At 51.2% G+C, this 25,396-nt stretch overlaps 1 protein-coding gene across 8 annotated transcripts in view; it reads left to right on the forward strand.

The window, feature by feature from the left end:
- The first annotated feature begins 4,650 nt into the window (after window positions 1–4,650).
- Window positions 4,651–25,396, forward strand: part of MYH10 (myosin heavy chain 10) — a 120,640-nt gene continuing 99,894 nt past the window's right edge. For 5 of the 8 annotated variants that reach the window (XM_045984912.1, XM_045984918.1, XM_045984919.1 and 2 more), the window contains exons 1-2: window positions 4,885–5,049; window positions 11,474–11,849. In XM_045984912.1, the coding sequence (XP_045840868.1) occupies window positions 11,505–11,849 (345 nt within the window). In that variant the 5' untranslated portion in view covers window positions 4,885–5,049; window positions 11,474–11,504. Of the gene's footprint in view, window positions 4,782–4,883; window positions 5,050–5,249; window positions 5,270–11,473; window positions 11,850–25,396 lie in introns of those variants that run through there. The other 3 variants (XM_045984913.1, XM_045984916.1, XM_045984915.1) reach the window with 3 other exon arrangements.

The following is a 25,396-nucleotide window of genomic DNA, read 5'->3' on the forward strand; positions in this document are numbered from 1 at the left end:
AAAAAAAAAAAGTATTTGCCACAGGTGTGACTTGCCCTAAGACATTAGGATGTAGTAACTCTCACGCTTTCATTTTTCTAAATCACATTAGATCTGACTTAGGCTTATCCTGCATGATTGGACAGAAGTCTTACATGAGGAAATTTCAGGCTCGTTTGGTTTTTTTCTTTCCCCTCAGAATTCCAGAGTGTAAGAGGCCCAAGAAAATTCTAGAAGGTTTTTTCCTTTCTCAGCTCATGGGAGTCTCTGCAATGGTTTTCCCATTACTCGTGCTGATTGAAGATGTCCACAGGTGAGCACTGAACCTTCAGGTCCGTCCGGCATTATTCCCCAGGAGAGCTGAGTCGTGGTCATTACAATAGTTTGTGCTCCAAGATACTCCCGGCCAAGGAGTCATGTTGAAAAGGGACCCCGATCCGTACCTCTTGTGAACACTCAAATGTAAACCCCTGACATCTTCACCACCATAAGGGAAACACTTCTTTTTCTTTTCTTTTCTTTTTCCTTTTGGTAGGCTCCACGCCTAACGTGGGGCTCAAACTCAGGACCCTGAGACAGAGACTCCAGTGCTCCACCCACCCAGCCAGCCAGTGCCCCCAGGGAAATGGCTTTTCAACTCAAAAATACCACTCTTCTATCTCTCTGGAGTGGTCTGGCCTGAAATTCCTGAACAGGAATAACAAAGACTGAAAACCTCTTATCCATGCTTAAAAAGACCAGGCAAAGAATGTCACTGAGTAAAGCAGGTCAGCTCTGAGGGACCACGGGGGCTCGTGGTGGCTGAGGAGGGCTGGGGCCACGTGCTTTGTCTAAGAATGAGCGGCAGCTCAGGCACCACCCAATTTTTCTTCAATTTCCCGATCTTCCGATTTTTCAGGGGAAACCGGAAATCTGGATTTTCATGTGATAGCTCTTTCTCCCCCTATTTTTTAAAAAAGCACTTTAATAAGGTTTATTTTGCAAATCATGTCACTCACAGTATAAAATTCAGTGGGGTTTTTTTTGTTTTTTTGTTTTTTTTTAGTAAGCTCACCGAGTTGGGCAACCATCACGATGAGTCAATTTTAGAACATTTTCATCATCTCAGTAGGAACCCTCATGTCTATTTCCTGCTAATCCCCGTGCTGTCCCTCCTTTCCCCACCCTGGCCCTCACCCCCAGGCAACTACTGTGATGCTATTTCCCAAGTTTAGTTCTTTACAGATATTTCATATAAATGGGATCCTACAAAATGTGGTGTCTGCATCTGAGGGTAATGTTTTCAAAGTTCACCCACACAGTTGCGTTCCTTTTATTTTTCTAGGTAGGCTGCATGCCCAGTGCAGAGTCAAGCCTGGGGCTTGGACGACGAGGACATCAAGACCTGAACCCAAATCAAGAGTCTGACACTTAACTGACTGAGTCACCCAGGTGCCCCTATAGTTAACTTTTTAAGAAAGTGGCAAGTAGGGGCACCTGGGTGGCTCAGTGGTTAAAGCCTCTGCCTTCAGCTCAGGTCATGATCTCAGGGTCCTGAGATCGAGCCCCGCATCGGGCTCTCTGCTTGGCAGGGAGCCTGCTTCCTCCTCTCTCTCTCTGCCTGCTTCTCTGCCTACTTGTGATCTTTGTCTGTCAAATAAATAAATAAAATCTTAAAAAAAAAAAGAAAGTGGCAAGTAGGGGTGCCTGGGTGGTTTAGTCTTTAAGCATCTCCCTTCGGCTCAGGTCATAATCCCCGGGTCCTGGGATCGAGCCCCACAGAGCACAGGGATCCCTGCTCAGTGGGAAGCCTGCTTCTTCCTCTCCCACTCCCCCTACTTGTGTTCCCTCTCTTGCTGTGTCTCTCTCTGTCAAATAAATAAATAGAATCTTTTTTTTTTAAGTGGCAAATGATTTCTCAGAGTGCCTGCACGATTTTCTATTCCCCCCAGAAACGACTGAGCGTTCGCATGTCTCTGTGTCCTCACCAATATTTAGTATTGTCTGCCTTTTTGATTCTAGTCATTCTGGTGGGCGGGAAGTGGTATCTCCTTATGATTCTGGTTTGCGTCTCCCTGCCGGCTAATGGTGTTAGATAGTTCTTGATTTGCAAATGTTGGAATTCATTCAAATAAAAAAAAATGCTTCATATCAGCCCTGTGCAGATGGAACAAAACAGTTTAGAACAAAACAGGCTCACGGGCTGGAACCACCCAGAGGGAATGAGTTTGGACTTATGACCTAGACTGTGCAAAACAATGGTCTGTGAACTTTCTCTTTTGGGGGCAAAGCAGCCTAGGAAAAATTATTATGGAGAAAGACCTCTCTCACTTGTAAATGAACTTGTAGACTAAGACACAAGTTTCAGTCTATTGTATTTCTTGATGCCTCTTCCCCTCCCCACTACATCATCCTGTTAATATCTATTTGAATGAGTCTTTGAGGTCTCCATTCCTATCCCCTTTTTATTTATTTTTATTTTTTTTAAGAATTTATTTATTTGACAGAGACACAGTGAAAGAGGGAACGCAAGCAGGGGGAGTGGGAGAGGGAGAAGCAGGCTTCCCGCTGAGCAGGGAGCCAGATGCGGGGGCAGACCCTTAATGGCTGAGCCACCCAGGCACCCCATCCCCTTTTTAAAGATGACAGTAAGGAATTGGTCTAAGTTTCAACAACCAATAATGGCAGAGATGGATTCAAAGCCAAGTTTACCTGGTTCAAAAATCCTATGTCTTCCTCATCCAAATAGCAGCAGATTCTGGGATAGATCTCCGTGGGGTGAGACTCAGAGGAGCCTGGCTGGCTGGATTATGGACGTAGAGAGGGACAGAATACTGGAGCCATTGGAGACAAAGGAATCAGGGGTTTCAAGGCTGGTTTCATTAACAGACAAAGGAAGTTGAGGAGAGGGTGAGTTTGGGTGACGGGATGAAGTGTAAATGGGAAGAAAAGAGGTATGAGGCTCGCTGCTTTGCAATTTCCCTTTCATCCAGGTAGAGATTTCCATCAGGCTGTTAAAAACATCGGGCCCAAGTGTTGGGAGTGTCACCAGGACTAGACATACATTTGCAGACATTCTCTTTATGGCTGGTTTCTCCTTAAGACTAACATCTTTGTGATGTTTAATTCTGGTGAGTTTCCTGCCCTCTCTGATGATCCAGGGCTTGTTTTCAAATTGTGAGCACCCCTGGAGTTGGCGGCTAACAGGGCTGTGTGTGTGTGGATGGAATGGATGCTGTCGACCCGGAACACCACATGGGGAAATGTCCAGTGGCCGACAAAGCTGAGACCGATTAGAGACGGAGTCTTTGGTCCTCTCTGAACACACCTAAAGATTCAGAGGAGGAATATCACTCTGGTATTTTGTACAGTTCACTCATACTCCATGCACACACCACATTAAGGGCAGTCCAATTCATGGAGCCAAGTCACAAGACACCTGGACAAGGGGCAGCTTACCCCACAGCATGCGGTGGGGGTGGGGGACAGGATTCACTCTACTAGGACAAAGCACACAGACACAGGACCTGACTCCGACTTCCCCAGGAAGGACTCTGCACTCAACTGCCTCTTGGAGCCTTCTCTGAACCCTTCCTTATCATTTCCTGATTTTTTTTTTCCTTATTCACTTTTTACCAGACTGGAAGTTTCCATGTTATCATCTCACACGCATTAAAGCGCACCCATTTCCCACATTAAATAACTACATTTTGCTGTAAAATTTTTTGAAGACGTTTTTGATGATGTGCCGGTTTTATAATTCATTTTGATCTCGTGACTTACACTTTATTATATTTATATGTCATTATATAAGAGCCCTGTTGCAGCTGACTCGTTTCTGCGGATGTTTTATTAACTATTCATTGACTTCAATTTATTTTTCCAGTTTTCCTTATTTTGGAGCCTGACCCCACCCCCCAGTCCCCCTCCAGCCCCCCCAGTTCTCAAACGTTTTCTGAGGCCTCCGAGGAGCTCATAGGCCCTAGGGGTGAGGACAGCTCTGCAAAACCTCCTCATAGGCCCCTCCCGCGTAGGGAGCTCCGCGTGATGAATGAACGAATGAATGAAAGGAAGAACGAATGAATGAGGTGAGCGAAGTCCTTTCCCCCACGTCTCCTGTCCTAGGCGCTCGCCCCTCGTCTGGAACCCCGCCGCAGCCCGCAGCCTGGGGAGGGAGTCCCCGCCCCTCGCAAACCCCGAAACTGCCGCAGCGGAGGAAGGCGCCGGCGCTCCGCGGACCAGGCACGATCACCCCGCGGCGGGAGAGCCGCCCCGGCGGCCGGAGAGCGGCCCCGGCCCCCGCAGAGCCCGCGCGCATGGGCAGAGCCGCCGCGAGCCCCGCCCCCGCCCCCCCACTGCAGGTGAGCCGCAGAGCCGCGGCCCCCGCCCCCCGCGGCTCCGGGGGTGACGTAAGGCCTCTGGACCGCGCTCCGGCCCCGCCCCTGCAGGCAGCGCCAGGGGCCCGCGACTCGGCAGTGGCAGCCGGTGCCGCTGCGGGACACGCCGGCTGCGGCAGGGACAGGGGCCGGCGAGGCGGCCCGACGCCGGCTCAGGCGCGTCCGGGTGCGGCTTGGGGCTCCCGCCGCGGGTCACCTGCCGCAGCGGCCGCACGGCCGAGGCCCCCGCGGCGTCCGCAGCCGCTGGCCCGCGGGCTCGCCGGCGCCCGGCCGGCCTCGACTGTCCATCTCCGCGGGCGCCGGCCAATCGCCCGCCGCCGGCCCGGCCGCACCTCCCGGTGTCCATGACGGGCACGCGGGGCGGCCTATGAGGTCGGGGCGCCGGCGGCCGGGGCGGGCAGCGGGAGCCAATGAGCGTCCTTCCAGGTGGGTGGAGGGAGCGGCCCCCGGGAAGGTAGCTTCGCTCGGGTTGCTAACGTCTTCCCTTGGAGATGGGCGCGCAAACGGACCAGTGGGTCTGGGGGCGGCGGTGACGGGCGTGGGGCTGGCCCAATGAGGGTGGGAGTGGGTGGGGCGGCGCGGAGCGGCAGTGCTAAAGGAGCCCGGCGGAGGCAGCGGTGGGTTTGGGACTGAGGGGCCGGCTCTGTGGTCGGCGGCTGGGGACGTGCGCCGGCGCCACCATCTTCGGCTGAAGGTGAGAGGTGCGGCTGCCCGGGTTCGAGCGCCGCGGCCGCCGGCGGGGGGACGGCGGTGGGGGAGGGAAGGGTCCCGGGCTGGGGCGGGGGAGGGAGGGACTCTGGAGGGCAGAGCGGAGCCGCAGCGTGAGCCCGGGGACGCCCGGGCGGCTCTGCGTGGAGGGCTTGACTGCGGGGCGGGAGATTCGTGCGGGGACCGACCCCGGGGAGGGAAGCGGGGTAGGTAACCGACCCTAGCGGGTGCAGAGACCTCTGGAAGGACGGGGAATGGGGTCCTGAAGCTTGAGATCCCTGCAGGGATCAGGGCCTGGGTGTGCTGGGGGACGACCTCTGGGGGCTGGGGATGGAGATGGGGGGGGTGGGGTGGGCATGCAGGGACCTGGCCCTCGGCGTGTCGGGTCCGTGGGGGCGCGGGGGATGGGGAGGCCTAGTGCCCTGGTGGGGGTCTCGGGGCTCCCGGGAGGGGAGGGAGCCCCGGGGCGGGCTGGGAAGCGCGCCCCGGGTGCGGGTGGGGGGCGCCGGACAGGAAGGGCTGGCCCCTGGGTGGGTTCCCAGGCGGGTTCGGCCGGCCGGGCAGCCCGGGCGCGGTCGGGGGTTCTCAGGGCTGGCAAGGCGGGCGGCGCTGCCGTCCCCGTGGGGTGGGGGGACCGGAGGGCAGGGGCTCCTCCGCACGGCCGAGCAGCGCGCGGCGGGCGAGGGTCCGAGCCGCCGCCGGCGCGCGGAAGGTGGCCTCCGGAGGAGCTGGGGGCGGGAGGGCGGCGGGGGCCGCCGGAGTCCGGGGCCGGACGCCCGGCGAGGCCCGGGCGGGGTGGGGGGGGGGCGAGGCGGGAAATGTGGCGGGGGCGCGCTGCGGCAGGGCGGCCAGGCCGGGGGGGGGGGGGGGAGGGTCAGCCCTCGCCTCGGGATCCCTTTATTGTGTAAGCGATCCGGGCACGGCTCGCCGCGGACTCCCTTGCTGGCCTTCTGCAGCTGGGGTCACACCCTGATCCCGTGAAATGGGACTGGAATGGGGTCGGGGCGAAGTGGGAGCGGCGGAGTCGTGGCGTTGGCGGGCGCTTTGTGGGCCCGCGGTGGGCGGGTGCGGCCCAGGGACCCGGGAGGCCCCCAGCCTGGCCGGCCTGGGCGGCGGGGCCTGGGGACGGAGACTGGCGACGCGGCGGGTCTGGACTCCGCCGGTGAGGCTGGGCTGGCGTGGCCTCTGCCTGTGACCGTTATCTGTGCCTTCGGGCCTCTGCGGCTCCCTGTGAGCCCACTGCGGTGGATGCAAGGGGGTGGGGTGGGGTGGGGTAGGGGAGAGCAGGCGGGGTAGATCCAGCCTGCCAGCCGAACAAAGGCTGCTGTTTTCGCTGAATAATATAATATACTAAATGTAATACCTCGGCTTTGCCGAGATTTTGGTTTTGGGGTTTGGGTTTTTTTTTTTTTTTTAATGTTGGAAGTGAGGATTCTTTGAGTCGGGCTTCATCGTTCTCCATAGTCTCTCAGTCTGGGAAACTCTCATCTGTTTATTGTTTTATTTCCTTTCTCGGTCTGCCCCAACCGAGTATTCTTGTAGTCCCGCGCTTTTGACGTTCAAGTATGCCCTGTCTGTCTCGGATTCTGGAAAAGTGGCCATTTTATTTGATGCATCACTCGACTCTGTGCATCTTAAATTTGGTTCTTGCCCGTCCTTATCTGGACACGGCCCATGCTGTCATTGTGCGATATGCGGCCCGAGCTTCGGCAGTGGAGGGATGTGACCCCAGAGGCTGGCTTTTTATTTGGGCTCCTTAGGGAAATCATCACAATGAAGACAGACTGGTGGGAGAGCAGATGGACGGAATTCTGAAGGGCACATTGCTGGGGGGCGGCGGGGGGGGGGGGGAGACCCAGTGCTTCCCAGGGCTGTGTCCTTTTCATCCTATAGGAGGGACTGAAATTCCTGGCCTTGGGTCCACATTTTGGAAATATTTTAACCCAGCCTGCAGATGTTCCCTGAGAGATGGTGCCCTTCAGCGTTTGGGGGGGGGGGGGTGCGCGCGCTCTTTTGGCTGAGATGAATTTGGGTAGATGAATAGGTTTGCAGGTCCCTGTCGTCTTGAGCGACCGCAGTGGTGGTGGTAAACCCACTGGGACGATTCCCGTGTAGTTGCTCTGTTACAGAGGGTGGCGCTGTCGTGGATAATTGATCCATCATTTTTGTTTGGCTAGTTATACACAAGATATTCACAAAATTGGGTTGTTTTCCCCTCTCGGTACCCATAGTAGATGCTGGGAGGCAGCAGAGAAGTTTCCCTGGTGGCATTTCACTGGAAGTAAAAAAAAAAAAAAATTGGCTGTAGAGGGGCCTGAACAGAGCCCCAGGGTGTGTCCAAAACCAATGGAGGGGATGGGCTCTGGCTCTGTAGGGGGCTCCTTCCTAGACACATGAATGACTTAGCTATAATCAGACGCTCATTTCAGATGACACCAAAAACCTTCAGATTATCTTTCCCTCTGCAGCAAAGACCTTGCTGTTTACTCCCTTTCTTCCAATATAGAGGTGTTTTTTCTATTAAATGTAAAACCCTTGCCAGATGGTGCTGGTGTGTTCGATGCTGAGCCTCCATTCTTATTCTTGGAACCGTAATCGATAGGATTTTTATTTAGTGGAGAGGCAGCAGGGAGCACTCCACGCCCTGCAAAATCCACTCCCTGCCTCACCTACCATTGCTGTAGCCTGCATTCCTGCCGGAACTCTGGGGTTAGCCCAGCCCTGCCGCTGGTGAGCTCCGTGACCTTGGGCTGGCTACAGGCTTTCTCTCTACCTTGGGTTCCTCATCTGTAGACTAGAGATATTAATAGTACGTGCCTCACAGGGCTGTTGGGAGGACCGAGTTGGTGAAGGTAAACTGCTTAGAATAGTGCCTGCCCATAATTAATGATACAGAACAGTATTCACTATTTTTAAAATCGTGATATCCCCCCCCACCACCACCATGGTGTAAAGTGAGGCATTTGGGAGTGGCTCACCGTTAAACACTGGCATTATCAAGCTCGGGTACCGCGTGTACAATGGCATGGAAAAAATACCGCATATCGGGCGATCACAAGTGAAGAGTTAAAGTGAAGGAAACCTCTTCATGGGCATCCCGAACTCTATCAAACCAGACCTGAAAAGAACTCCTCAGGGTGGCATTTGGGGCAGGATGGGAAGGAGGGGTAGGTGTTTGGTTGTGGAGAAGTTGAGGCTTACTGTGGGGGTGGGGACCATGCATGTGAGGTTTGGTCCGGAGGTGGAGGTCCCCCGCAATCCCAAGAGGACCCAGGAGCCATCTAGGTGCTCACCAGATAGTCAGGAACAGGAAGCTGTCCTCTCAGTGTCTGATCAGTCATAGAAAGCTCTGGAAAAGTAAAAAGTAAAAGTAATTTGTAATTTCACCACCCAGTGGAGACCCAATGACTGTCTGTTCCTTTTAAAAAATATTATTTAATTAATTTATTTATTTATTTATTTATCTATTCCTTTTTAAAAAAAAAAAAAAAAAGCACATGCATGTGTAATTCTCCCCTTCTCCCCCCAACAAAGGCGGGAGCATTTTGCAGTTAGGTTTTTTGCGACCTGTTGGTTTCTTTCCCTGAAATTACAAGAATTTCCTCACCTAGAAAAAAATACCGATATATTTTAAATGTACCAATTTGGTGAACTAATTTTTAAATGTATCATTTACTTTTTTTTTTTTAAAGCCTGCCGCAGAAATGACCTGTTGAGCTGCTCTAATTTATAGCCGTCCACGAAATTTAAGCATATAATTACATGCCCAATGTAAAATTAAAGAAATGTGTGTGCGCACGCCTGCTGGTAACAAGACCTCTTCCGAGGTGTCGTGTGAGATAAACAGTCCCTACATGTTAATGACGAGAGTAACTTGTTACCATCTTTTGTGACCACGGGATGTTTTCTCTTTTAGAAGGCCATCCATCGTAGAGGCGGAATGCGTGTCCTGTTGTCCGTGTCTAGATTTATCTAGGACGATTCCCACCTCAGAGCCAGGCCTCCCTTCTGAGCAGATTTACAAAGTATAAGTTTGGAAAGACAGAAAGTGTGTTAATAGTCTTACGAAAGCCAGTCCCTAGAGGTAATGATGGGCTTGGAAACCATTTTCCAGAATGTGCATGTGCCCTGGGAATATTTTCTGAATTGCCAGCCCCGCCTCCCCAAGCCAATGCCTAAAAAGGCAAGTAAAAGTTGAGTTAGAAAATGTGTTAGCCTTTTTATTTGTAGAAGTCTTATTGTTACCTCTTTCTGTGATTTTTTTTTAGGGGGGTTTCGTTTTGTGACTTTTTGTTTTGTTCAAGTCCATCATTTAAAAAACCTGAGCATAGCCCTTAAATCAGGTTAGGAGTTAGTCTAGAACACTGGTTTTCAACCCTTTTTTTCCTATCCCAGCATACCTGTTAATGACATTGGCTCACCATGGCAACCGGAAACCATGGAATGATGGTTCTCAAAGTGTGGTCCCAGGACCAGCTTCCTCCGCTGCATCTGGGAACTTGTTAGGAATGCAAATTACCAGGCTCTGCCCCAGACCCTGCCGAATTGGAAACTCTGGGGAAGAGGCTCCAGTCCGTGCTTCTCTGTGCTGCCCATGCCCACCCCAGAGTCTGAGAACCATGCCCTAAAAACCATGCGTGTTTATAACACATTACATTATAGCAAATGCTTTCTAAAGTGTCCATTTTTATACCATTTCAGGGACTTCATGGAGCTTGAAGTTTGTGGACTCAGGCTGAGAGCTTCATAATAACTTTGGGACTACTTTTTTTTTTTTTTTTTTTAAGATTTTATTTTTAGGGGATACGTTGGGGGCTCAGTCGTTGAGTGTCCACCTTCGGCTCAGGTCATGATCCCAGGGTCCTGGGATCGAGCCCCACATCGGGCTCCCTGCTCAACAGGGAGCCTGCTTCTCCCTCTCCCACTCCCCCTGCTAGTGTTCCCTCTCTCGCTGTGTCTCTGTCTGTCAAATAAATAAATAAAATTTTTTAAAAATATATTTTATTTTATAAAATAAAATTTTATTTTTAAGTACCCCACGTGAGGCTCAAACTCACAACCCCGAGATCAGGAGTCCTTGCCCTCTGACTGAGCCAGCCAGGCGCCCCCGGGCTAGTCCGTGATTAGCGTTGAAGCCTCTGTGTTTTGCCTAGTAAGAATCCTCATCCGTTGGAGGGGGGGTGGCGGCAAAAGCTGGGAAGATGGGAACAGCACAAAACAGATACTCAGTTGGCTTCTTGCCTGGCCTTGCATGAGGTCCCGGAGACCGTGCTTCTGAGATTTGTACTACCCTGGAATTTGGGGTGATCACAGAAGTGTTTAATGATGGTATCAGATTCCAAAAAGATATTGTGAGGCAGGAGTCCTGAGTCACCTCGGAAAGGTGAGTGGTCACTGTAAAATGCCGTCATCTGATCCAGAAGGTCAGTATAGGACCAGAGGTAGCTGAGACTAGCGTGTCTGGGGCGGTAGACGGCGGGCCAATGGCAAACGAGTGCTCAGTAAACCAGTTAGGTCTTGAGACACAGTCATTGAGAACACCCCAGAAGCTGCGTTTCTCAACGGGGCCGAGGTTAGTTGTTCTCTTTCTTCTGCCTGGGTCAGATCGTTATCGGGAACACTCGGTGTTTGCTTCTGGGCCCCATGGCCTGCAGGGGCACGCGTGGGCACACCGGAGTCTGTTCCGCGGTGAGAAAGCAGGGCGGTGGAGGGAGTTTTGATGAATGATGGCGTGCCGCAGGGGAGCCGGGGAGCGGTAGCAGCTGCACGGTGGGGGTGAGGCCGCAGGGTAGGGGTGAGGCCTGGAGAGCTCTCATAGCATGCTTGCATAGCTGTCCCAGGAAGCCAGGTCACACCATGGCATCATCTGATGGCATCGAGACCACTCGCGCCCCCAGAGAAGCCCCCCGGGGGACGGTTTGGGGTGTTTGTACCGAGGAGCTCGGAGTCTCCTGTCTGAAGGCAGAAGGGGGCCGGCACAGACCCGAGGCTTCGCTCTGCTTCCCTGGCCGTGCATTTCCCAGCTCCGTCCTTGGCCACGCCTGGATCTTTTACTTCGCACTTTTGTTTTCTTTGTCCTCAGTCCCCTTTGCCTTCTTAACTCCCTGGTTAATTTTGGTTAGGGTGCAAGAGAAGATGAAAAGTCCCCCCGGAGCCCTGCCTTTCCCCCTTGCTTGTTTTTCAGCCCTCGGTAACTGAGGGCGCGCCTTGCATGGTCTTTAGCCCACCATGGGCACGATTTGCGGTCAGCCCCGAAATTCACCCGGGACACTCGGTTAGCGCAGCGGGGAAGCACATCACCCCTGCTCCTCGACGGAAAGGTTCTCTCTTAAACCCCTGCCAAGAGTGAAAATCTGCGCATCGTGGTATGTTTCTGAACCTCTAACCCTGTCCTCCTCCTCTTCTCCTAGAGACAATTGTCGTTGACTCCTCCTGTTTACAATGGCCCAGAGAGCTGGACTCGAAGACCCGGAGAGGTACCTCTTTGTGGACAGGGCGGTCATCTACAACCCTGCCACCCAGGCTGACTGGACGGCAAAAAAGCTTGTGTGGATTCCGTCCGAGCGCCATGGTTTTGAGGCAGCGAGCATCAAGGAAGAGCGGGGAGATGAGGTTATGGTGGAACTGGCAGAGAACGGGAAGAAGGCGATGGTCAACAAAGACGATATCCAGAAGATGAACCCGCCCAAGTTTTCCAAGGTGGAGGACATGGCAGAATTGACGTGCTTGAACGAGGCTTCTGTGTTACACAACCTGAAGGACCGCTACTACTCGGGACTGATCTATGTGAGTAGCCCCACTGTCGTGCTGGGAATTCGTGTAACTGACACGGAATTCGTGTAACTGACATGGACGGGCCGAGTAGGCGAGAGCGGGGAGCACCCACCCGGTTGGGTGCTCTGCCCTGAGTCGCCGTGTGTTTTAGAGACCGATTGTCCCGAGTCTCGCCCCGCCTTACATCATCACACATATAACTGTGCATGATCTGATCCGCAGTTGAGCGTATGAACGTGGCAGTTGGAGACCTGTTGGGGGGGTTCACGGGGATGTGATAGGACGGGGAGAAACATCGGGGGCCGGGGTGAGAGTTGCACGAGCAGTAGGATGCTGGTGGCACGCATGTGTCCAGGAGTGTGCCATGGAGCCAGCGCTGGGGGTTCAGCCTGAGTGCAAGTACAGGGGTCCCCAGCGTGGGGAGGTGGGGAACAGGGACACTGAGGTTTTTCAGAGGAAACTGTTCGGAGCGGACTGTGGGTTGTCCTGTGGTTAGTGACTGACACGCGCGTTGCACGGACGTGCCGCTGACCGTGTGGAAGAAATGATTGAACGTACCAGGGTGGGGGCGGGGTGACGAGGGCGAGCGGAAAGACGCCAGTCAGATGCTGGAAAGCTCTAGAACAGCAACATGGGTTTGAGGGGCTCTTAAACGCAGGTGCAGCAATTTAAAGGAGGCGATCGCAAACTTCGACGTAGAATGAAAAGAAGCAGAGAGAAGAGATGACTTTGTACTGGTCCGCATTTGGAGAAGAGTGGTTGGGTTTTTCTGAAGGGTGTGCAGCTCAGAACTTCTGCAGAGTTTCTTTCTGGGCCAGTTTTCCCTTGGAAATTAGCATTGTTAGCGACTATTCCTGAACACCTGTGTTCTAGGTGCTGGGGAGGGTGTGGGGAATAGGACAGGCCAGGTCCCTGCTTCCTGATACACCCTATAAGGAAGGGAAGCCAGGCTGTGGGATCGAGTGAGTAGGGGAATGACCCACAAATGCGCCCACGAAGGTCTCCTCGAGAAGGTCATGTTAGGGCCGGAATCTTTCTGCTAGAAGGGAGCTAGCCAGGGGAAGCTCTGAGAACTGAGTAGTTCTTCCGTAACCTTCCGTAACTTTGCTAAAGTAGGCATGGTCAAGCCTCATGGCCTCTCATTTTTGTTTTTCCTCCGTGAGGTCAGGCGCAACGGAGTAAGGGGCAGAAGGGTTGGGAAGGCAGCTTGAGAAAGGAAGAGGTCTGGGGAGGAGAAACTGCTGGTAAGGACAAATCACAGGGGAGCAGTTTTGGGACCGGCCGAGACCACGCCACAAGGTGCGTGGGGCACCGCACCCAGCCCCGCCTGCGGAGTGAGGGAGCACGATGCGTCCGATCAGGAGCTCACGGCTCAGATTTGGTGGGGGGGTGAGTTTTGGGTGCCGCCTGGGTCTGGAAATGTGACTGCACCGGGGTTGGGGGACTGCAGTGTGGAAGGAAGCCGGGGCTCTTCCTGCCAGCCCCTTCCCCGTTGACTTCCTGCTTTGGACCTTGTGGCTTTCTGCAAGGCGGAGAGAGAAGGGAAATACAAAAAGGGAAGGCGGCTGTGGGCCAAAGAGAAGGAATCGAAGAAAAGTCACTTCCGTTCATTTGTGGCCATTCCTCCAGATGATTCGAAGACTTTGCAGGTGTCTTTTATTGAGTTTGATTTTTTTTTTCCAGCTGAACTCAGGGACCCCGAATGATGTCTGAGTTTCTCTTCAAAGCGTGCCCCCCCTTTACTCTTTACAGAAGGACGACCCGAGTTCTGGAAGCATTAAGGTCCCAGCAGAGCTGGGAGTTTGGAGCAGTGGTGTGTGCAGTTAGTGGGGGTGGAGAAGGGGTTCGTTCCCACCCGAGACTGGCATTGGGGCACTTGACTTTAAAGAATCCTGGTAAGAAAGTGGGGCTGCAGGGAACCACGATTGCGAGGGATGTGACCTGGGTGTTGGGACTCCCCAGTCCGGTCAAGTGGAACAGCAGAGGCGCAGTGATGTAGAACCTGTAGTAACTTGGGGGGACCTTTTGGACCCCTTTCTAGAGATGAGCTCTAATGTGCCTTCATGTATGTAGCTTAGTTTGCTAACAGGTGTACTTTCATTAACTCCTTATATTTTCTTTGGCTGGATTCTCGCTGGCCTCCCAACTTCTCACGTCATGAATTTTCATCCTCTTTCCTAATGAAAGCATTTGAAAACTGTAAATGTCTCCTCTAATAACGATTTTAGCTCACCTCACACGTTTGGATGCGTGGCGTTTTTATTACTCAGTCCTAATATTTTCCGTTTTCTGTTAGGATTTCTTCTTTAACCTGTGAGCCCTTTAAGAGGATACTGTAAAAATTTCTGAATGTGGGTTTTTTAAGTTATCTTATTACTGATTTTTATTTTTTCAAGATTTTATTTATTTATTTCAGAGAGAGAGCAGATGGAGAGGCAGAAGGACAAGCAGACTCCCCACTGAGTGGGGAGCCTGACTTGGGACTCGATCCCAGGCCCCCGAGATCATGACCTGAGCCAAAATCAAGAATCAGGCACTCAACCAACTGAGCCACCCAGGCGCCCCTTGTTCCTGATTTTTTAATGAATTGCATTGCAGTCAAAGAACATAGTTCACATAATAGCATTCCTTGTTTTTGTTGAGGCTTGCTGTATGCAGTGTGTCGTCTGATTTGATGAGCATTCGCTGTGTCTGGAAAGAGCATTGATTCTGTTATTGTTGGTTGTGGGATTGCATCTGTGGCCATCAGAGTAAGCTCTTAAATTCTGTTTAGATTTTCCTTGCTAATTTTTCTCTGTTTGGTCTCTTAATTACTGAGAAGTGTCTTCAAATCCCCTGGTGTGTTTTATCAGCTAAGTATGCATCCCCTAACCAATATAGTTTAGTTTTTCCTGTTTATGAACTTTTACAGGAATGAGTCTCATGGTATATGGCTTTCGTGTCTTCCTTTTCACTCAGTATTAAATTTTTAAGTTTCATGTCTATTGCTTTTCGTTGGTATAATTCAGAAGTTCTCCTGGTGTGGCCTGTGGACCCTCAAGGTTTCCCTAAGACTCTTCCAGGGGGCCCGTGAGGGCACAACTATTCTCATGATGATTTGAAGACGTGATTTGCCCTTCCCACTGTTGGCGATGCAACTGATGGTAGAAAAGTAATGATGGTGAAACCACATGCATCTTACCACGAAAAGAGGCAGGGACCCTGGACTATACTAGTGGTCATTTTAATCATTGCACGTGAGAACGACCTTGAGAAAGCAGGAGAGTTGATCGATTTTATTAAATGTCAACCCTGGAGTACACGTCTTTTTAATACACTGTGTGAGGGGCGCCTGGGTGGCTCAGTCAGTTAAGCATCTGCCTTCCCCTCAGGTCATGATTCCAGGGTCCCGGGATCGAGTCCCGCGTCTGGCTCCCTGCTTGGCATGGAGTCTGCTTGTCCCTACCTCCCCGCCATCCCCCTCTCTCCCGCCATGAACTTTCTCTCTCTAATAAATAAAAAAAAATCTTTAAAAAAATTAGGATTTAGGGAAATCGTTTTATCACTGTGAACGTGACAGCTTGTCATCACTTGAAACCCTTGCCGATGGGATAGATGGTGATATTAATGACTGATTTTTTTTTTTAATGTCAAATAGTAAAATGTCATCATTTGGAAGACTTGCCTAGGAACGCCTGGGTGACTCAGTTTGTTTAGCATCTGTCTTTGACCTGGGTCATGATCCCAGGGTATTGGGACCGAGCCCCACATTGAGCGTCCTGCTCGGCGGGAAGCCCGGTTCTCCCTCTCCCCACTCCCCCTGCTTGTGTTCCCTCTCTCCCCGTGTCTCTCTCTGTCAAAAAAATAAATAAAATCTCAAAAAAAAAAAAAAAAAAAGAGGAAGACTTGTATAATTCATTGAGCCAATGGTTTTGTTTTTTAGATCTTTTTAAAAAATTTATTTACTTGACAGACACAGCGAGAGAGGGAACACAGGCAGGGGGAGTGGGAGAAGCAGGCTTCCTGCCAAGCAGGGAGTCCTAACATGGGGCTCGATCCCAGGACCCCGGGATCATGACCTGAGCTGAAGGCAGACACTTAAGGACTGAGCCACCCAGGCACCCTTAAGCCAGTGTTTTCCAAATGATGTGTACATTGTTACAAAATCTCGCAGGGGTAAAAGAGTCCTTCCACAGGCAAGGGAAGCCAGTGGATTTTGATGTAGGTAAACAGCGTGGAAGTTCATGGTTAGGGTTTCAGACGCCACCTTGCCTCAGATCTTGAACCAATTCTCACTTCTGGGGTTTTGATGCAGCGTTGAGAACGTAGCTCCACGATCGCGTGGAAAGGCAGTTATACTGCACCCTCCTTTTCCAACTAAGTATCTGCGTAAGGCTAATTTTCTTCAGACACTTCAACCAAGACAACATAGCACAACAGATTGACTGTGAAGAAAGATACAAAAATTGAGCTATTTTTGTGAAGCCCCATAATGAAAAAGACTGGCAAAAACATGAAACACCATCACCCTTCTCGCTCTGATTTCGGAAAACATGGTTATTTTTCATGAGAAATGTTATTTATGTTAACATGTATTGTTATTCTAAAATGAATAGATACACGATTGCAAAAACTTGGTAATACATATATAGTTATATAAAGCGGAAGTTTTCGGGCCTTTGATTTCTAAGAGGGTCGAAGGGCTCTGAAATTAAAAAGGTTGCGTTATTTCGTTCCCCTTGTTAGAGCGTACTGTACCAAGCTTCTTGACCCACTTTGTGTGTTCAGCTCGTTTTGGGCATCTGTGTTTCCCAGTTTGGGGCTCGTCCCTGGGGCACACAGGCCCGCCTTTCTGTGGGTAAGGAGGGGAAATCCTGCGTGCTGGGGTACACGTCTGTCTAACTCACGCATTCAGCTTTTCTGGATAAGTCTGATGCAGTCAGATCCAGCGGAGACAGAAGGTGTCTCGAACCGGGTGTCGTGAGAGCTCAGTCAGGGGACAGTTTACCCACACCGGGGCAGAGTTCAGCAGACAGGTGCGGGCTGGGCCGGACAGGGTCCTCGCCTGGTGGTGGCCGGGCCCTTGCTACAACCTCCATCTTCAGGGACAAGATGGGCCGAGTTGTTGCCTCAGCTGGGGGAGGGGGTTGTGGGCGGAGGCCTTCCCCCTAAGAGCTGGAGCCTCCTGACCGCCCAGACGGGAGGGGCCTGGCTGAGCTGGAGGCAAAGGTCCTGACTTCACTCTCCTCCCGCCCTTGGTCTGAGAGGGGAAAGTGATGCTTCCTTCCTTGGGGTTAGCCCCGGTTCCACTTGGAGTTGGACTTGGGTTCTCTGTAGCGGGAGAGATGGGGACAAGATTCATCTTTCTCCCAGATGGCCGTCCAGGTGACCCAGTGCCATTTCCTGGTAAAGCCCTTTCTCCACGGCACGTGTCACGTGCTCCTAGGTTCACACTCAGCCCACGGTTCTCTGTGTGGTCCGTGCATCCGTCTTCCGGCTGAGATCCCGCTGTCTCGGTCATGACAGCTTTCTGGTAAGTCCTGCTGTCCAGCGTGGCCCGCGCTCTTGTTTTGTAATTCTTTAGGGTCTCGCTGTAGTTGTCAAAACCTCTGCGTTTGGATATTAATCTTAGAACCCGCTTGTCAGTTTCTTGCCCACGCCCACCCTTGCTGGGATTTTGTTTGGGATTTTGTTGATTCTGCAGATCACTTTGGGAGAAAACTGAGGTCCTTACAATATTTGATGTTCTCGTTCACGTATCCCCACTGACTTCGTTCTTAATTTTTCACGATGTGTTTGAATGGTTTTCTCTGTAGAGGCTAGTACATCTTTTGTTAGATTTATTTTGGGGTATTTGGTTTTTTGGATGCTATTAAATGGTGGTTTCAGCATTGTTTTCTTTCTCATTTTTTAAGATTTTATTTATTTATTTGAGAGAGAGAGCGCACATGCGCGCACGAGCATGGGGGAGGGGCATTGGGAGAAGCAGGCTCCCTGCTGAGCAGGGATCCCGATGTGGGGCTCCATCCCAGGACCCTGAGATCATGATCTGAGCCGGAGGCAGAGGCTTCACCAGCTGAGCCGCCCAGGAGGCTCAGCGTTGTCTCGTGATCGATGCCATAATGTAGAAATACTGTTGTCATGTTTTGTTTTTGAAAGATTTTATTTTTAAGTAATTTCTCTGCCCAGCACAGGGCTCAGGCTCACCCCTGAGATCAGGAGTCACTCGGTCCTCCGACTGAGCCAACCAGGCGTACCCCGTTGTTATGTGTTTTACAAATAAAATCTTACCAAGATCGCTTAATCGGTTATAACAGTTTAGCTGAAGATTCTTTTGGATTTTCTGTGAACACGCTTATGTTGTTTGCAGATAATGACAATTTTCTGTTTCCCTTTCCAGTTCTGACACATTTTTTCCCCCTTGCTTTATTGTGCTGTGTAGGGCCCTCAGAGAAGTGGTGATCACGGGCATCTTTTTATCTTTCCTAATCCCGGAGAGAAAACTTCAACATTTCCCCATTAAGAATGATGATTGTTTCCATTTTGTTTTGTTTTTAGTCTTGTCAGATTAAGGGAAGTTTCTTTCTGTTCCTAGTTTTTATCCTGAATGGGTGAACATTTTTAAAATCCTGACTGGATGTTAATTTATCAAATGTTTTTACAGTACCCAGTGAGATGATAGTGTGATTTTCTTTTTTGTGTGTGGCTATTTTGTTATCGTAGTGAATTATATACATTTTTGAGTGTTTAAATGACCTGACAAGGACCAGATAGTGTCTTTATATACTACTAGATTCCTTCTGCTTGCTAATATTTTGTTGAGGATTTTTTTTTATAATTTTTTGCAAAGAATTTTATTTATTTATTCGACAGGCAGAGCTCACAAGTTAGGCAGAGAGGCAGGCAGAGAGAGAGAGGGGAAAGCAGGCTCCCCGCTGTGCAGAGAGCCTGACGTGGGGCTTTATCCCAGGACTCTGAGATCATGACCTAAGCTGAAGGCAGAGGCTTTAACCCACTGAGCCACCCAGGCGCCCCTTGTTGAGGATTTTTGCATCTATACTCATGAGTGAGATCGACTTAAAATTGCCCTTTGTTGTCATGCCTTGTCATGTTTTGCTGTTTGGATTACGCTGGTTTTAGGAAATGAATCAGGGAATATATCTCAACCTCGTGTGTTCTCAGACACTAGTTAGCTAGGATTCATGTTATTTCTTTTAAAATAACACTGGTTCTCTCTGCGGGCTGGTGTTTTCTTGAATACGTGTAGAACTTCTCCGATCTTTAGTTTCTTGTGTCAGGTTTGACAATTTGAGAATTTCTTGGTTTCATCTAACTTTTCAAATTCACAGGCATAAAGTTCGTCATCCTCATTTTCTGTAGGATTTGTAGTGATAATTCACTTTCATTCCGGTGTAGGTTGTAAGCTTTTAGCTGTATTCTGCAAGCGTTAATATGTTGTCTTGTCATGACCGTTCAGTCCAAAATAACGAGGGCGCCTTCACTGTACCTTGTGGATTATTTAAAAGTAGACTGCTTAATTTCCAAATGTTAGCGATTTTCAGGTTTATTCTGTTATTTCTAATACCGTCCCCTGCCCCGGGTCGCAGACCATAGCCTGGACGATTTCAAGCCTTTGGAGTTTGCTTGCTGTCATATGGCCCACCACATACGTGCTGGGGCTGGTGAGAGGTCAGTGGGGTCCCTCGCGTGGTGTCACTTGGTTTTGTATACGATCACCCTTTCCCACAGTTATCCGCTTGTCCTCTATCGGGGACCCGCGCTTTTGCTGTATGCGTGTTGAAGCCATGTTATTGCATGCAGATGTGGGATTTTTTTCTGTCTTTCTGGTGAATCCTCATGAAATGCTCTTTGTTTAAAAGTGATGCCTCTCGGGGCGCCTGGGTGTTTTGGTGGGTTAAGTGTCTGCCTTTGGCTCAGGTCGTGATCCGGGTGTCCTGGGATCGAGTCCTGCATCGGGCTCCCTGCTCAGCGGGAATCCTGCTTCTCCCTCCGCCACCACCTGCTCGTGCTCTCCCTCTCGCTATCTCTCTCTGACAAATAAAATCTTAAAAAAAACAACAACAATGATGCTTCTCGCAAAGGATTAGCTTTTTTTTTTCTTAGTGTTTGCTCACTTTGTTGTTTTCCAAATTTTTGTGTTCCGATTTCCAGTGTCTAGCTCTCTGAGATGATATGTCTCTTCTAACCAGCCCATTGCTGTTATTTTGGTGCCTGATCTGACAATATCAGCATTTTAATCAGAATATTTAGCTTGTGTACACGTACATAGTGACTGAGATGGACCGTCTGACTCCTGGTTTCCTCCCGGTCCGGCCAGTTCCATGCCCTCCTCCCGTCCTGATGAGGCCACCTTTACCATTACTGTTGGAGCTTCTTGCCTCTTCCCTGGGATGTGTTTTGGCCCTTCTCTTCGTTGTTGCTCGGCACCACTCAGACACATCGTAGCCCCCCGTCGGGGCTGAGGGTCGGCCCTGAGCCCCCAGCCCATGTGCTGTGGCCGCTCTCTGTGTCTTCACATACATTTCCATCTCTCTCGCTCTTTTTCGGAGAGAAGGGAGGGAGGAGCAGGGTTGGGGGGAGAGAATCGCCAGCAGACTCCCTCTGAGCATGGAGCCCGAGGGGGGCTCCATCCCTCAGCCCCGAGACCACGAGTCGCGCGCCCTGCCACGGGGCCAGCGGGTTCAGCTCCGATGTGCTCGGGCCGAGTTTTCTTCTCTAGATGTGGCTTGGAGCTTGTTGCCTGTGGCTTGATGCCTTTGGTCAGTTTTGGAACATCCAGAGCCGTTGTCTCTTCGGAGACGGCTTCTGCCCCCTGCCCCTGTCCTCCTCCTCGGACTCAGATGCTCTCGGGTCACCTTTTCATCGTGCCCCATGGAGCCTCCCGTATTTTTTAACCCAGTTTCCCCTCCCTGTGCTTCAGGTCCGGTATTTGCTTCAGATAAAATGTGGAGTAACTGATTCCTGATTCCTTCTCCGGCCGTGTCTAACCAGCCCTTAGACCCATCCGGTGAATTTCTAATTTCAGTTACTTTGTGTTGCAGTTTTCATCTGGCTTTTTCTTTTTATGATTTTTTTTTTTAAGGCTTTTTATGTTTTTGGGGTTTTTTTTGTTTTTTTTTTTTTACAGCTTCTCTTTTATGGTTTTTTTTAACGGTTCCCAGTTCTCCAGCAGAATTCTCGATCCATTTTTCACTCACCTGAACACATCCGAGATGATAACACAGGGCGACCCAGACGGACTCCCGGGGGATGCGAGGGTCGCCTGGAGTCACAGTCATCAGCGTCGCGTCCTCCGTCAGCTGCCGTACGGGAGAAACCGGGACCGTGATTTTGCCGCTCTCGGTGACCCGAAGCCCGTTCTAGAGGTCCGCTCTGGGCGGGCAGTTGGGTGAAGGAGACGGGCATGGGGAGCCTGCCAGAGGTTGGCATCCCCCCCGGCTAGGCTTTGGGCTGTGCGAGGCCCGGTGTTCCTGGGACGCCCCTGACTCTCGGGTGTAGCCGTGAACAGCCCGGTGGGGCGGAGGGGGGGTCCCCCTCCTCCTGGCCCTTGTACACTGCTAATCACTCTGCTCGGCCTCTTGCTTCCCTGCCACAGCGTTGGGGTTTGTAACTACCGTCTGCGGAAGACGGGAAGGATAATTCTGGATCGCCAAACACTCGGTCGCTGTCACATGGCCCTTCCTTCTTCTAAACGTGGCGCATGGTTGGTTTGGTCTGTTCGCATCCAGGTCCAGGCATGCTCACCTTATGACAGTTAGGCCTTGTGTCTCCGTAATCCGAACATTGTTCCTGTCCTGGCGGTAGCTATGTCCTCACGTGCCATTCCCCCCGGGGGTCAGGCCGCCAGTGGGGAGCACTGTCCACATGCATCCTCTCGTCAGAGCCCGCGCCCCGTGTTGGGCGGCGCGATGGCTTCTGTTGGGGTGTGCGTCCACACCGCCTTGCACACTTGCAGGCACACGCACGCACGCACGCACGGGGCAGTTTCACATGGGATGATCGCTCTTTTTACAGAATTTTGGCCTTTCTTCCTCCAAGGAAGCAACAGCGGTTCCTGTTTTAGTGACCTGTGCTTTGCTTTCTGTCTTCACCTGTCCTTGAAGTATTTTTGTCGTTTTACCCTCGTGCCTCCTTTCTCTGTATTACACACCTTCGTCCTACTCCTCGTTACGAAGGGAGCTCCCGGGATGAACGCGCCGGGTCTGTCGCTGCATGTCCAGATGCCGTTCTGCTCCCGACCTTCCCTGCTGTGGAGTTTTGGTCTTTTATCTCGGATCACCCCCCACAGCTTTTCCCGTATGCGCTTCTGTTCTGGTACGTGGAGTCCCTGTTCTACGTCTGTTTCTGAAAATACTCTTTTAGCTTATCTTATTGGTGATTTCTGTAGGTAAATGCTTTCTCTGAAGCCTCTGGTTGATGATGTTTTCCTTCTTTTATCAGGTTTTGGTTGTTTTTTTTTCTTTTCTTTTCTTTTAAAGATTTTATTTATTTGACAGACAGAGATCACAAGCTGGCAGAGAAGCAGGCAGAGCGAGAAGGGGAAGCAGGCTCCCCGCCGAGCAGAGAGGCCGATGCGGGGCTCGATCCCAGGACCCTGAGATCATGGCCTGAGCTGAAGGCAGAGGCTTAACCCACTGAGCCACCCAGGCGCCCCTTGTTTTTTTTTTTTTTCTTAAACGCACATGTGAATTTATGTAGGTGCAGTGTTTGCAAACGGTGTGGGTGACCTCTCTCCTTCTGGGTGGTGGCCTGATGTCCCCCCGGGAGCTCTGGGGGGGAGCGGCGTGTGTGAGGCCCCCAGTTCCGTCCCATGTCCGCTCTGTGCCCCGGCCTTGACCTCCGCGCTCCCTTGTTTCCTGGTTCCGCCTCCTTCGAACCTTGAAATAACGTGCACGCACATTCCTGTCTTAAACAGAGGCCTGGCACTCACGGGGTGGGGAGAACCTCCTGATACCGGACGGGAGACCGGCACTCCAGGCAGAGCGATCTGCGTACATACGAGCCTGAAGGCGTAAAGCAGCATAGCGTGTTTGAAAAATGGCAGGCTTTTTGTGCAGACGTGTTACTCTGTCTCCCTTAGGTCAGCTCAGCAACAACAGGAGCTGGGGTCTTCAAGGCTGTGCGGACACCCTTCAGGCCTTCGTGGTTCTTCAGGATGTTCTCATGGCTTTGGCAGTCAGTGCGTCCGGCTCTCTCTGGGTGTTCTCTGGGGCTCACCTGCTGTAGCGAATCCCCTTTCAGCATCCCACCCTCTCAGTATGCTCCAAGGGGGTTTGCTATCTTCCGCACACATCAGTTTATTCTTTCCGTCCATCAGTAACATTTCTAGCCTCTCAAGCTTGAAAACGTGGGGCTGTGGTTAGCTTGCGTCTTCTGTGGCTTTTATACTCAGAGCTTCTGAGTGCCTTTGAGTCTCCCTCCCACCTCTGTTCTCAGGACCCACCGCTTCCCTCTCACCTGGACCCGGTCCCTGTGCTGGGACTGGTGCAGTAGTCTCCGCTCCCCACTCCTCACCTCTTGCCCTTTGGTATCTTTTCCATGGAGCTGCCCAATCTACACTTTACAAACATGCTTCTTCCCTGCATCTCCCCTGAACCTCTGTTAGCGGATCCCCTGTGCAGGACACACTCTACGTTGTTGAGTCAGCCTTTCTAAGCTCCTGCCGCCGTGCACATTCCATGATACAAACTACTTTCAGCAATGCCGAGCTGCCTTGGCTATATCCTGCCACCCAGTTTTATATTTTAATAGGAATTTCTTAATCCCTTCTTTTGACTTTTAAATTGTCTTTGAAAGAACATCGGAGACCATCAATGCCTGAATTTCATACCTCGTTTTACAGTTTTTGATGAGATGGCCCTGACTTTCAGGGTCTGGGGCTGGTTGTGTGTTCTGTTCCGGAGTTTCTGTCCTATTTATAATCCTGTTCACCTTTCTCCTTTTCTTTTCGTACCACTTTTTTGTGCTTTATTTTCTGTGTTTGTTGAGTGCACATTTACTGTCTTCGTACCTAGAGCGTGTATTTCTTGAAGGTGTGTAACGTCTCATGCGTGTGTTCAGGCACTGAATGAGGTCTGATTGGAACGTCAGGGTCTCAGAAACACATTTTAACAACACATCACCCTCCCGCCATGTGCCTTGGGGAAGATAAGAGGACACAGTATCGCTCCCATTACCAGTCCTACAGGAACCCGGTATTGGAGCCAACTTCCAGAGAGTTCGAAGGCAGCTCTTGAAGCCATAAGGTTGAATACTGTATTGCATGGAAACATTTTTTACTCCCCCTGCTTGGCAGGCGCAGGGTACCGATGGTGATTTAACCTTGTTTTTAGATGACGGACTCATATTTGTGAGACTGAGTCATCTTTGTAATCCTAGAGCTCAGAAGAGCGCCCCCCACGTGGGAGACACATATGTTGGAATGATTTCTGAGGTAAGTGTCGTTAAGACCTGCTACCGCGTCATCCGGGCTGCGAGATGTAAGACCGAACTTCCACGTTTGGGCTTTCTTGGGGGTTTTCTGTTTGTGTGTTTGTTTGGTTTATGGTTTTTCTCTTTCTGGCCAGTCTGTAATTTACTTCCTTTTTTTAAAAGATTTATTTATTTATTTGACAGAGAGAGGGCACAGGGAGAGGGAGAAGCAGGGATGTGGGAAGGAGAAGCAGTCCGATGTGCGACTCAATCCTGGGACCCTGGGATCCTGACCTGAGCCAAAGGCAGACGCTTCACCAACCAAGCCACCCAGGCGTCCCTGTAATTTACCTCTTATGAAAGTGAAATGTAGGGCGCCTGGGTGTCACAGGGGGTTAAGCCTTTGCGTTCGGCTCAGGTCTCGAGCCCCGCATTGGGCTCTCTGCTCAGCGGGGACCCTGCTTCCCCCTCTCTCTCTGCCTGCCTCTCTGCCTACTTGTGATTGCTCTCTGTGTCAAATAAATAAATAAAATAAAATCTTTAAAAAAAGAAGTGAAATGCAGATTGTGTAGCTTTGTGACAGCCTGTGATCTCATTTCTGAACGGAACAGTGAGGTACATAGAAAAATTTGTTGAGGTAGATCATTGTGGCTTGTCTACTTGTCTGCATACAAGTTAAATGCGAGAAAATGTGAAATCAAGATTGCCTGGCCTTAGTTTCCTCCCCCTTACGGAGACCCCTGTGTTTCTTGTCTCCCATTGCCTTTCTGCCTACAGTGGCACAGGGAGGCTGGCAGGGGGCTTGTGCCACGGTGGGGAGGCCCGGAGCCAGCCAGGGTTTTCAGGGGACCTGAGCTGCCCGGACGAGGCAGAGCCGGGGTCTGAAGCCCTGATGGTCAGCGAGGGATGGGCAGACGCTACTCTGGTCTCAGGCTCAGCATCAGCTCAGAAGTGAGGCAGGCACTCCCCTTCTGGTGACTGGGGGGGACAGAGCCTTTCTCCTTTTGTCCTCTCTCTGCCTCTCCCTCAGTGGGAGGCGTAATCCATGACCCAACCTCTGGTTGTGACTCTAGGGAGGCTGCAGGGGAACAGCTCGGACGTGGTTCTGACCACTTACCTTCTCTGGGCCTGCGTTCCCCTGTTCGAGC

This window comes from Meles meles, chromosome 18 (genome assembly GCF_922984935.1).
Source record: "Meles meles chromosome 18, mMelMel3.1 paternal haplotype, whole genome shotgun sequence".
NCBI classification, from domain to species: Eukaryota; Metazoa; Chordata; class Mammalia; order Carnivora; family Mustelidae; genus Meles; species Meles meles.